This window comes from Pristiophorus japonicus, chromosome 1 (genome assembly GCF_044704955.1).
Source record: "Pristiophorus japonicus isolate sPriJap1 chromosome 1, sPriJap1.hap1, whole genome shotgun sequence".
NCBI lineage: Eukaryota > Metazoa > Chordata > Chondrichthyes > Pristiophoridae > Pristiophorus > Pristiophorus japonicus.
The window spans coordinates 132207193-132221230 of NC_091977.1; the positions used below are offsets into that span (position 1 = coordinate 132207193).

At 43.1% G+C, this 14038-nt stretch overlaps 1 protein-coding gene across 1 annotated transcript in view; it reads left to right on the forward strand.

Moving 5' to 3' along the window:
- LOC139265808 (peptidyl-prolyl cis-trans isomerase C-like) overlaps positions 1 to 13558 on the forward strand; it is a 35962-nt gene extending 22404 nt beyond the window's left edge. The window contains exon 5 of the mRNA XM_070883254.1: positions 12488 to 13558. Coding sequence (XP_070739355.1) covers positions 12488 to 12619 — 132 coding nt within the window. The 3' untranslated portion in view covers positions 12620 to 13558. The remainder of the gene's footprint in view (positions 1 to 12487) is intronic.
- The last annotated feature ends 480 nt before the right edge of the window (positions 13559 to 14038 follow it).

Below are 14038 nucleotides of genomic sequence, written 5' to 3' on the forward strand. Positions count from 1 at the left end.
TCCTTAGCTCATCAATGACCAGTTTGCTTGAATGGGGAAGGTGGGCTTGCACTGATGAATCGCTACTGTATGTCACCATGCTGCCTAATCTACACTTAATTCTGCAATGAGACACAAGACACAAATGGCAAAGGTGAAACAAACATTTTTATACAGACGAATTAATAACAATCTCCACCCCGCCGCCCCCCCCCCAAAAAAAAAACTATACAGTGGCTAAACTAAGAGGCAAAAAAATACGAAACTGCTTCCTGCAGTGAACAAACTGTAAAATATAAAACTGTTTCCTGAAGTGAACAAACTGTAAAATATAAAACTGCTTCCTGCAGTGAACAAACTGTAAAATATAAAACTGCTTCCTGCAGTGAACAAATTGTAAAATATAAAACTGCTTCCTGCAGTGAACAACCTGTAAAGACATTGTAAAGTGCTTCCTGCGGCAACACTATTCAACATTTCAGAGAACTTGCAACAATTTTGAAAATGATTTATAGAGCCATTAGCAACAATTTGTACCAGGCCTTAATGGCTCATATCCAAACTTTTGGAGCTGCTTCCCTTCAACCGCCCCCCCATGCCTGCTGCTGCTCCTCAATGAGGTCTCAGTGCGCACAGCAAGGCTGCTAGACGGCTGCTGTGTTAGGGGGGCCAGACAATGCAGACTGTGTCTGAGGACACCCGGGATGAGCTCTTGGCCTGGAAGGGTCAGCTGAGGACTGATGTGCTTCATCATAGAAACATCGAGAATAGGTGCAGGAGTAGGCCATTTGGCCCTTCGAGCCTGCACCACCATTCAATATGATCATGGCTGATCATGCAACTTCAGTATCCCATTCCTGCTTTCTCTCCATACCCTTTGATCCCTTTAGCCGTAAGGGCCACATCTAACTCCCTTTTGAATATATCTAACGAACTGGCCTTAACAACTTTCTGTGGTAGAGAATTCCACAGGTTCACAATTCTCTGAAGAAGCTTCTCCTCATCTCGGTCCTAAATGGCTTGCCCCTTATCCTTAAACTGTGACCCCTGGTTCTGGACTTCCCCAACATCGGGAACATTCTTCCTGCATCTAACCTGTCCAATCCCGTCAGAATTGTATGTTTATATGAGATCCTCTCTCATTCTTCTAAATTCCAGTGAATATAAGCCTAGTCGATCCAGTCTTTCTTCATATCAGTCCTGCCATCCTGGGAATCAGTCTGGTGAACCTTCGCTGCACTCCCTCAATAGCAAGAATGTCCTTCTTCAGATTATGAGGCCAAAACTGAACACAATATTCAAGGTGTGGCCTCACCAAGGCCCTGTACAACTGCAGTAAGACCTCCCTGCTTCTATACCCAAATCCTCTCACTATGAAGGCCAACATGCCATTTGCTGCCTTCACCGCCTGCTGTACCTGCATGCCTACTTTCAATGACTGATGTACCATGACACCCAGGTCTCTTGCACCTCCCCTTTTCCTAATCTGTCACCATTCAGATAATATTCTGCCTCCCTATTTTTGCCACCAAAGTGGATAACCTCACATTTATCCACATTATACTGCATTTGCCATGCATTTATTCACTCACCTAACCTATCCAAGTCACCCTGCAGCGTCTTAGCATCGTCCTCACAGCTCACACTGCCACCCAGCTTAGTGTCAACTGCAAACTTGGAGATATTACATTCAATTCCTTCGTCCAAATCATTAATATATATTGTAAATAGCTGGGGGCCCAGCATTGAACCTTGCGGTATCCCACTAGTCACTGCTTGCCATCCTCAAAAGGACCCATTTATTCGTACTCTCTGCTTCCTGTCTGCCAACCAGTTCTCCACGTCAATACATTACCCCCAATACCATGTGCTTTAATTTTGCACACTAATCACGTGTGGGACCTTGTCAAAAGCCTTTTGAAAGTCCAAATACACCACATCCACTGGTTCTCCTTTGTTCACTCTACTAGTTACATCCTCAAAAATTCTAGAAGATTTGTCAAGCATGATTTCCCTTTTATAGATCCATGCCGACTTGGACCGATCCTGTCACTGCATTCCAAATGCGCTGCTATTACGTCTTTAATAATTGAATCCAACATTTTCCCCACTACCGATCTCTGGCAAACCGGTCTATAATTCCCTGCTTTCTCTCTTTCCTCATTTTTAAAAAGTGGTGTTACATTAGCTACCTTCCAATCCATAGGAACTGATCCAGAGTCTATAGAATGTTGGAAAATGAATACCAATGCGTCCACTATTTTTAGGGCCACTTCCTTAAGTACTCTGGGATGCAGACTATCAAGCCCAGGGGATTTATCGGCCTTCAATCCCATCAATTTCCCTAACACAATTTTCTGACTATTAAGGATTTCCTTCGGTTCCTCCTTCTCGCTAGACTCTCGGTCCCCTAGTATTTCTGGAAGGTTATTTGTGTCTTCCTTAGTGAAGACAGAACCTAAGTATTTGTTCAATTGGCCTGCCATTTCTTTGTTCCCCATTATAAATTCATCTGATTCTGACTGCAAGGGACCTACATTTGTCTTCACTAATCTTTTTCTCTTCACATATCTATAGAAGCTTTTGCAGTCAGTTTTTATGTTCCCAGCAAGCTTCCTTCTCATACTCTATTTTCCCCCTCCTAATTAAACCCTTTGTCCTCCTCTGCTGAATTCTAAATTTCTCCCAGTCCTCAGGTTTGCTGCTTTTTCTGGCCAATTTATATGCCTCTTCCTTGGATTTAACACTAGTTCTAATTTTTCTTGTTAGCCACGGTTGAGCCACCTTCCCCATTTTATTGTTACGCCAGACAGGGATGTAGAATTGTTGAAGTTCATCCATGTGATCTTTAAATGTCTGCCATTGCCTATCCACCGTCAACCCTTTAAGTATTATTCGCCAGTATATCCTAGCCAATTCATATCTCATACCATCTAAGTTTCCTTTCTTTAAGTTCAGGACCCTAGTCTCTGAATTAACTGTGTCACTCTCCATCTTAATGAAGAATTCTACCATATTATGGTCACTCTTCCCCAAGGGGCCTCGCACAACAAGATTGCTAATTAATCCTCTCTTGTTACACAAGACCCCGTCTTGAATGGTCTGCTCGCTAGTTGGTTCCTCGACATATTGGTCGAGAAAACCATCCCTTCTACACTCTAGGAAATGTTCTTCCACCGTATAGTTAAAAGTTTGGTTAGCCCAATCTATTATATATAGATTAAAATCACCCATGATAACTGCTGTACCTTTATTGCTCGCATACCTAATTTCCTGTTTGATGCTATCCCCAACCTCACTACCACTGTTTGGTGATCTGTACACAACTCCCACTCGTGTTTTCTGCCCTTTGGTGTTCTGCAGCTCTACCCATACAGATTTGACATCAACCAAGCTAATGTCCTTCCTTACTATTGTGTTAATTTCCTCTTTAACCAGCAACACTACCCCACCTCCTTTTCCTTTCTGTCTATCCCTCCTGAATATTGACTACCCCTGGATGTTGTGTTCTCAGACTTGGTCACCCTGGAGCCATGTCTCCGTAATCCCAATTACATCATATCCGTTAACAGCTATCTGCACAGTTAATTCATCCACCTTATTACGAATGCTCCTCGCATTGAGACACAGAGCCTTCAGACTTGTTTTTTTGACACTCTTTGTCCTTTTAGAATTATGTTGTAATGTGGCCCTTTTTGATTTTTGCCTTTGATTCCTCTGCCTTTCACCTTTCCTTATCTCCTTTCTACCTTTTGCTTCTGCCCCCATTTTACTTCCATCTGTCTCCCTGCATAGATTCCCATCCCCCTGCCATATTAGTTTCAACCCTCCCCAACAGTACTAGCAAACACTCCCCCTAGGATATTGCTTCTGGTCCTGCCCAGGTGCAGAGGGAGCAGTCTCTGGTGGCTCGGTGTCAACTGTGCAAGGTGTATGGTTGGCCACTGAGTGATGTGAGCTGAAATGCTATCATCCTGAGGAAGGACAGCACCTTACATTTCTTGGGAGCTACTCACTCTCTTCCTGACGGAGCTGGGCCTGAACATCCTGAGTACGATGTGTCTCCACAACTTGCTGGTTTGTTCTGACAGCGTCCCTTCCCTGTTGCACAGTGGAGAACGCAGAGAGTATGGTAGTAGACATCGACTGCCTCACTTGACCAAGCTGAAGCAGAGCTTGTGCCTGCGATGTGCCTGAACCTGCAAAGTGATCAAGGGCACTCTCCCCACTCTCTGGAACACCACTGTCACTGCTCGAGGCCACCAACCTCTGTGTGTGAGCGATGATAGCATCGCTGGACTCCCGAGTTGCACTGACAATCTGTAACGCTGCCTCCGCATTAGTCACCGTGAGCTTGTCGATGCTCTCTGGGATCCGTCCCAATGCATCCATAAACTCACAGTGCATTCCTGTGGTTTCCCTGGACATTTCCACCAAGTCCAGTTCCACGTCTGCCTATCGTTGAGCAGACTGACTTTGCCGACTCGCCCTCCAGAGAAATGACCTGCGCGATTCCCCTCTCGAGACGCCGACTCCTCAAAGCCCAGGAAATCCGCCTCGTCCCGCGCTGTCATTAGTCTGGATGGGACTACTGGTGGACTGTGTGGTTCCGGCAGTAGACTCTCTTTCCCCCTCTTCACCTTCCCCATGGCCAGATGTAGAGGGCTCCCTGGAATTCTGCTGCACGTGGCATGGTGATCTGCAAGCACAAAACAACAGACGGTGGTTAGCAGGGGAGCGGATAGGGTGATAGGAGGAAGGTGTTCATTTGAAAGTCCACTGCCACTTCATTATATGTCTCAATACATTCTCTTTATTCACTCTTTACATTTACACACCCTCCGTACACGAAGGGGGCTTAGCATCATGCCCGGCAACTGTCTCTGCTGGTACACCCATTCCTCAACAGCATTCAGTGGCAAAAGTTGAGGCGACCCTCCGCCTGTTCACAGCTGCTCAATTCTGTTATGGGAGTGCTTCGACTGCAAAGAGAAAAATAGAAAGGGTTGTGAAAGGGTTTCTCTGCTGTTGTGGCACATATGCCAATCATTGTACAATAGGTGAAACTGTCTGAATGTTCCAGTGGCTTCCGTTCAATCTGTTTGGATGTTGCATGTGCGTCGTGAGGAAAAGTTAGGAGGTCAGAGGGATGTAACATGGGGGCTGTAGGTGATCTTTCTGAAAGGCGTAGCAGCAGTGGGAGTGTATTGTGAGGAGGGATGTAAATGATTGAATTTATGTGCATGGATCATTAGAGGCCAAAGGGTTCAGAAGTAAGCCTTCATCATTATCATGCATTGTGAGAGCCACCCCACAGACTGTTGAGAGGGACCATATGCATTAAAAACTTCAGTGTTTGAGATTCATGCCCATGGAGGCATACATAAATGCAAATTGTACTCACCCTGACGACTCTGGTAAGGTTGTTAAACTTTTTACAGCACTGTGTGGCAGTTCTGGCCACAGTGTCTGAAGCAGACACCTCCTGAGCTATATCCCTCCACAGTCATTTGAAAACAGGTGGGAGTGGTCTGGCTCCCCCAGCAAGATGGAGTGAGGACTACATCATCTCCACCGCGCTCACCAAAGCCTCACCTGTGAAACGCCTGGCACACTGCCTTCCCTCCTGCTCCTCCATCTCTGCAGAAGTGGCTGAAGTGGGGTGGTTTATATGCACATGTGCACAGGGAGCTGCTGCGCCCTGCATTAGCATTTGCAACCAGGAAATAAAAAAAAAATCCCAACTGCGCATGCACAAAATGGCCGCCTCATAACGACACAAATTTCGGATTGGGTTCACAAAGCCCGTTGTGCAATGCCTGACTTAACGCCAAAGCCCCTCCAACTTACTTTTTCGCCGAAACCTGCAGTCGAAAGTGCAAACTATTTTCAGGCTCTTACCTTACGCTGCGATTAATGCCCCAAAATCCAAAAAGCCCCAAATCCAGCCTGCTGTGTTTAACATGCATGAATGGTCGTTGGGTGACTTGAATCTTTAATTTTCATACTTAAAGAAGGAATATATAGTGTGAGTTTGGTGCTTTCATTGATCCCCAATTGTTTGCGCTGATTTCCATTAGTTTATGCCCATTTTAATGTTCTGGCGTGCATTCATGAAATTTGGGTGTAAATACACATTGACTAAATGGGCACACTAATGGGCATAATTTTGGATGCAATTTCCCGATTATGGCGCCACAGGAAATTCCAATCATCTGTTAACATCCAGCAGGTCAATAAACTTCTGTAAAGGAATGGAAAGCAGCCAGAAATTGTGGTTTTCTTAGGAATCAATGATATCGGAAAAAAATAAAACAGATCTTGTAGAAAAAGGTTATGAAAAAGGCAGGAACAACTGGTTCATTGAGATTATTCCATCTGGCATGGTGTAACTTCCACACACACCCCTCTCCATGTAATCTAGGAAACAAAGAAAAAGAGGAAAAACCTTAGCTAATTGAAGAAATTCTTCTCCAACCCCTGAGGGCGATCAAGCAAGCTAAGGAAAACCATAGTGGCTGTGTGACTCAACCTCCGATAACCACCTTACTGTCTATATGTAGATATATTTGCCACTCAGGATTTTGTTCAGCTTCCTTTTTAAATGTTTGAAGTTAATCTGCACTCACTATGTGCTGGCTCCTTATTCCAGAAATCAGCACCTCTGCAAGAAGTACTTCCTAGCATCTTACCTAGTTCTATGCTTTAGTAACTTATACATATGTACATACACCTGGTGTTCCTTAATCTATTTAGCTCTAATCTTTCCTTATGTAAAAGGCAATAGTCGTATCTCCTCAGAGCCTAGGCTTTCCCAAAGTATAAAGCCCCAGCTTATTGGGCCTGTTCTGGTAAACAAGGGCTTTTAAACTACTTATCAATCTAGTGATCCGACGCGGAACTTTTTCTAGGGCTTCTATATCCCCCATCATGTATTCTAGATGTGCCCTGACAAAGGCTCTAGACAAAGAAAGGATTCTGTGTCTCATTTTATATTTAATTAGCCTGGCAATACATCCTAATAAAAACTGAAAATGCTGGAAAAACTCAGCACGCCAGGCAGCATCTGTGGAGAGAGAAACCGAGTTAACATTTCAGGTCATGACCTTGAATCCTAATATCCTATGTGGTTTCACAATAGCCCTGTGACACTGGCCATAGACATTCAGTGACTCATGTTTGAGGAGTTAGATTCTAAAGAAAGAAGAAAGACTTGCTTTCTATAAGCCCCTTTCACATCCCATCATCATCATCATAGGCAGTCCCTCCGAATCGAGGAAGACTTGCTTCCACTCTTAGAACAAGTCCTTAGGTGGCTGAACAGTCCAATATGAGAGCCATCATCCCTGTTACAGGTGGGACAGTCATTGAAGGTAAGGGAGGGTGGGACAGGTTTGCCACGCATTCCTTCCACTGCCTGCGCGTGTTTTCTGCATGCACTCGGTGATGAGCCTTGAGGTGCTCAGCGCCCTCCCGGATGCACTTCCTCCACTTAGGGCGATCTTTGGCCATGGACTCCCAGCTGTCAGTGGGGATGTTGCACTTTATCAGGGAGGCTTTGAGGGTGTCCCTGTAACGTTTTCTCTGTCTACCTATGGCTCATTTGCCATGAAGAAGTTCATAGTAGAGCGCTTGCTTTGGGAGTCTCGTGTCTGGCATGCGAACGATGTGAACAATGTGTCCTTTCACATCCACACAATGCTGCAAAGTATTTCAAAGCTAATGATTCATTTTTTTGGACTACAGTTACTCTTATTTTGGGGACATCACAGCAGGCAGTTTGCATACTGCGAGGTCCCACAAACAGCAATGAGCTGAATGACCTGTTAATCTGTTTTGTTTGTGTTAGTATCAGGAGAACACGCCACTCTTCTTCCAAAAAAATGCCACAGGATCTTTTACATCAATCTGATCAGGGGCCTCAATTTAAAGCCTCATCTAAGATGTCACCTTCACCAATACAGAACTGCCTCAGTACTCCACTGAAGATTAATCTTGCATTATGGATTGAGCTCACAATTTACTGATTCAGGGATCTTGCACTCACAGGGCCAAGCATAGGACAAATTAGAGAGAAGCGGATTAGAGATTTTAATGTGTCAATTTGAAAGAGGATGTAGAAATGGGTGTTTCAGATGTCTGTGACGTTGCGACAAGTGCTGTAGCAGTGGGAAGCTCGAGACCAGAGGAACTGCATGTGAATCAGAATGATACCACTGTTCTTGTAGAGAAATGAGGGGATGGAGGAGGATTTTAAACTAATAAGGCAGGGAAAGATGCAAACAAAGCAGGACCAAGAGGAGCAAAGAATAGAGTGTTGGGGTTAACAAAGATACAGAAGCTATTATAATGCAGGGCAGGGGCTGGTAGCTGATGCACACAGAGAAATAATCACAAAATAAAGAATCAGTTTGGGGGTTGGGGAAATGGATGCCTCGTTGGTCTAAATATGAAGCCTAAGGCCTAGAAATTGGGGTCGTTTGCGCCTCCTGTTAGCGAAAACGATTTTTCACCCAGGCGTGGTGCCACTAACAACTCCCGTTAAGTTCTGCAGGGGTTTAGCGGCGAGAGTAACCCGTAGTGCCCCACTCGGCTGTGCCGGCAATGACGACGTCATCACTATGCGCAGTGACCCATTCTCGCCCCGGACCCCAACTTGGGTATTGCCCCCTGAAGCTGTGCTGGGTGATGCCAGCGACAGTTTCAGGGGACGTGAACCGGGGGGGGGGCAGGCCGCGCGTGGGGCGATACTTTAAAGGGGAGGTGGCAGCCATTTTAAAAAAAAAGTGATGCTGAATTTCTTCTGCGTCCCGTTGGCGCTTTGATAGAGGGGTCCATGCCGCGCTTGGTCAGCCCAGCACTCTACTTAAGTGTCGGGCTGTTGGCACGGCACGGCAACAAAATATGAGACCTGAAGATCCTTGGTGGATAGTAAAGCCAAGATCAGAGACCTGATTTTGCAATGATCTGAATTGCATAAGTGCACAGGGGTACAGATTACTTTGTAAAGATAGAAAAGAGAATCTGGAAGGGTACATAGTGTGTTTGTGAAAGGAAACTTGTTTTGAACGGAGATGGACCGAGCTGGTCTACATAAGTTGGAGACCTTGTGGGTAGGGTGAGAGACACACAAGGGGTATTTATAGGCATCTGCTGTGGATTACCAGGTCAGGAGGACCAAGAAATTTGTTATCACATAAGGGCCAGATGCAGTAGTTACAGTTGACATGAATTTACCAGGGATAGATTGAGAAATAGTTAAAGGCTGCAATAGGAGTGCAAATATGATGCTAGATGCAACACTGGATTATTATATAGAATAATTGGCCAAAGAACCTAAGTGAACAGGGATGTTATTGAACCCGATAAGTTTTTTTTAATTTGTTCCTGGAATGTGGGCATCTCTGGCTTAGCCAGCATTTATTGCCCATCCCTAATTGCTGTTGAGAAGGTGGTGGAGAGCCACCTTCTTGAACGGCTGCAGACCTTGTGGTGAAGGTACTCCCATAGTGGTGTTGGGGAGTGCGTTCCAAGATTTTGACCCAGTGATGATGAAGCAATGGCGATATATTTCCAAGTCAGGATGGTGTTGGAGGGGAACGTGGAGGTGTTCCCATGCGCCTGCTGCCCTTGTCCTTCTAGGTAGTAAAGGTCGCGGGTTTGGGAGGTGCTGCCGAAGAAGCCGTGACGAGTTGCTGCAGTGCATCTTATAGATGGTACACACTGCAGCCACGGTGCGTGATGTAGGAATCTGTGACATTGGCGGAAAGGTATGATTCTGTAAATAGGATTATATCAGGCTGTTGCTTGACTAGTCTGTGAGCCAGCTCTCCCAATTAGTGAGAGGACTTTGCAGAGTCATTTGGGCTGGGTGTGTCATTGTCGTGTCCGAAGCCAGTGCCAAGTGGTCCGTCCAGTTTTATTTTTACTGCTTTTCGTAGCGGATGTGTACAACTCAGTTGCTTGGTAAGCCATTTCAGAGTGCAATTAATAATCAATCACATTGCTGTAGGTCTGGAGTCACACACAGGCCAGACCAAGTAAAGATGGCAGATTTCCTTCGATAAAAGATGGGTTTTAATGACGATCCAAAAGTTTCATGATTACCATTACTGATACTAGCTTTTAATTCCAGATTTATTTAATTAACTGAATTTAAATTCCCCAATTGCCATGGTAGGATTTGAACTTATGTCTCTGGATCATTAGTCCAATAACATAACACCTATGCTACTGTTCCCGAAGATGGTCTATTACAGAATTAGAGAATACCTTGACCACAATATGGTGGAGCTTATTGTTGGGGCTTACTATGGAAGAAAGAATAAATACAATAGAAACATTCAACTGTAGAGAGGCAAATTTTGAAGCTATGAGGAATGAGCAAATTAAATTGGACTGGACAGCACTGTTGGAAGAGTATAAAACTGTGGTTAGCACTTGACACCGAAAAATAAAATCACGCTAAAGAGGGTTAAGAAAAAAAAAAGTGAGGATGGGACAAAATGGATTATGTGCAGAAATACAGACTACAGGATATATACCATAAGGAAATAAAGGGAAAGGACTGATATGGGCAACAATGGAAATGACATAGGGATTAGGGTAAAAAAAATGTTTCTATAGTATAAAACTGGTTAACACTGGACACAGAGAAATAAAATCAAGCTAAAGGAGGTTAAGAAAAAATAAAAGTGAGGATGGGGTACCAGGGTGTATTAAGAATTACCAAGCATTTCTATAAATCTAGTTGAAGTAAGCAGCAATAAAAGACACGGTGAGGTCATTGAAAGTTCCCAAAAATGACTATCAGTGGTCAAGGAATAGCAAACATGTCAAATGAATACTGTACTACTTTTCCGTGTTCAAGGAACAGACTATAAATGTTGGGGGGAGGAGGAGGTGCTCATGAAAACAGAAATTTCATAATGCAGTCACTGATAAGATGAAAACATTAAAGGTAGACAAGAGACCAAGTCTGATGTAATTCATACAAGGATACTTATATTGGTCATGCCCTTGCCATGATCTTTAAAGAATCAGTAGAAATGAGAGTGGTGTCCAAGGATTATAAAGTAGCTAACCTGGCACTAACTTTTTTTTAAAAAGGGCTGGAAACTACAGACCAGTGCACCTAATCATTCTGGGTAAAGGAGTACAAAGCACCCTGAAAGAGGGGATAATGAATCAAGTTTTCAGATGATACCAAATTAGATTGGAAATAAACAAGATATAACAGGCAAACCAAATACAAAGGAATTTGAATTAGATAGAGAAGATGGCTGATGAGTGGAAATTGATATTTAATGTTGACAAGTGCAAGGTAGTGAGACGAGGGAAGATGAATATAAACTAAATCGCTCTGTAACAGGATACAATATAAAGAGGGATTTGGGGGCATTGGTGAATAGCTTATTGAAAGCAACAGTGCAGTATACAGCAGCAGTAAGGAAAGCTAACTAGATCTTGGGATGTATAGCCTGCGAAATAGAGCACAAATTCCCAGTAGATGATTTTATAAAAAGCACTTGAATGTTCACATCTGGAATACTGTGTACAATTCTGGTTGCCATAGTATAGCAAGGATATCCAGACATTGAAAGCAATACAGAAAATGGTAACCAAATTGATACTTGCTTATGGGACCTTAGCTATGTGGAGATTTGAAGGCTCAGGAAAGACATTAAATTTATTCACACTCTTTAAGGGAATAGATAAATTGAGCTTCAATGTGTTTAAAATTCCCATATATTCTCTGGACATAGGCTCAAGCTCAGAGGAGAAAAAATATAGACAATTTTGATTTCACTACATTATAAGAATATAAGAACATAAGAAATAGGAGTAAGCTGATCTGATCATGGACTCAGCTCCACTTCCTGCCCGCTATGTAGTGTACGTGGGAAGTGCCCAGGAAGGCAGTATGGAAAAATTGAATTGGATAGATATGGGTGATATTAGTTTGGGGGATTGGCTAGATGGACTGCATAGACCTTTCTGGTCCCATGAACCTCTGGTAAGATTTGGGCAAATCACTAAGCACCTAATTGAATGAAATGATCATGTTTACCAGCAATCAGTCAGATTGCTAAAAAGAAACACCAGACCAGGGAGTAACCCGCTTGCTAGAACAGGGTACTCATGCACACTGAATGTTTTTAAACATTAATCTTTAAATAAAACTGTCCTTTTTAATAAAAAAACTTGCATCACTTCATCCAGTTATAATGTCTCCAATCAGCCTATCATAAGATTTGGTGTGTTTAATAAGAACCTGTCAGCTATAATACAAGGCTCTAATCATGCAGTACAAATTATGCATTATTTTTCATCAGAAGATTACACAAGTGACCTGCAGTTGAACTTCTGAAAATGGTAATCACTAGTGATAACCAAATGATTCATGGCTGTTGCATATAGAATTCGGGCAGTAAACTCAACTGTTGAAAATGTAAATTTAATAAATCTTCCAGACTATTACTAACAGTTTTTCTTATTGTGTTTCTAGCCTGTGGTACACATGATAGAATTCCAGGAAACAAACAATGAGGATCGACCTTTCCAAGACTGTGTGATAGTAAATAGTGGCAAGATAGATGTTAAAGAACCTTTTGTGGTTGAAGTAAACGACGACGAGTAAAAGCATAGCACACCAGTGTCTCTTAGGAATAACAGATGATGTGCAAAGATGACAGTTTGTGGTTGTATTGATCACATTTTTATATTAGTGGTATACCTAAGCGTTATTTTACTTTTATGTCCAACTTCTTGAGTAAACAATGGCTTGGTATGTTTAGAAGGTTACTGCAGAACAGTGGCCTAGAAATAGGTTCGCGCAGTGCCTCTTTCACGATGTGGAGCTGGGAGGATCAGGAGTGCTCCTTCGATCGCATGTTAAAGGAACCAGTCACCCCCACCCCCCTCCTGCAATTGCCACCATTCCCCGACCTGAACCCTGGCCCCGACCCACTTACCTGAGGGCCGATGCAACACTAACAGTGGCCCAATCATTGTCTCCTCTTTGCTGGCGTCATCACATCACCTCATGGCTCCATTGAAATGAGATCAGAGACAGGGAATACAAAAATTTGTGTGCCTGAATTTCTGGGCTTATGATTTTAGTACAACTATAAAATTACAGAAATATTCTCTACTGTTTGCTTTTGCATGCAATGCGCGTCACTTTGCAGTTAAACTTTTATGAAATTATGTTTCACAAAAACAAGTATGCTTCTTGTAAAATATCAAGTTTATTTCTTATTCCTATTTCTTATGTTCTTATTAAAGTTACATTTGCAAACTAACAGATCACTTACAATGAAAAATGTTTTTTCTCAGCCAAACGTTTTAATTAAAATGATTGCAATACCCCTGTATTTATTTAACTGTTGGACTCAAAATTGCTAGATAAGTGTATTGGACCTGGGATAAACCTGACTACTGAAGAAATTAAATAGAACATTTGTCATCAGTGTAAAACCTTTTAGTTTGTTCAGGTCTGATAACATGCACGCAAGAATGAGTTTCTAAATGTAGTGTTAGTCGAATGTAAATAAATGGTTCTTTGATTTGCAATGAACTTATCTGCTGAAATTGGATTTAATATTTGTTGTCTGTGTTAGCGTTTTAAGAACATAAGAAACAGGAGCAGGAATAGGCCATACGGCCCCTCAAGCCTGCTCCGCCATTTAATATGATCATGGCTGATCTGATCTGATCATGGACTCGGGTCCATTTCCCTGCCCGCTCCCCATAACCCCTTATCAGTTAAGAAACTGTCTATCTCTGTCTTAAATTTATTCAATGACCCAGCTTCCACAGCTCTCTGAGGCAGCAAATTCCACAGATTTACAACCCTCTGAGAGAAGAAATTCCTCCACATCTCAGTTTTAATTGGGCGGCCCCTTATTCTAAGATTATGCCCTCTAGTTCTAGTCTCCCCCTATCAGTGGAAACATCCTCTTTGCATCCAGCTTGTCAAGCACCATCCTACTCAACCTTTCCTCATAAGTCAACCCCCTCATCTCCAGAATCAACCTAGTGAACCTTTTCTGAACTG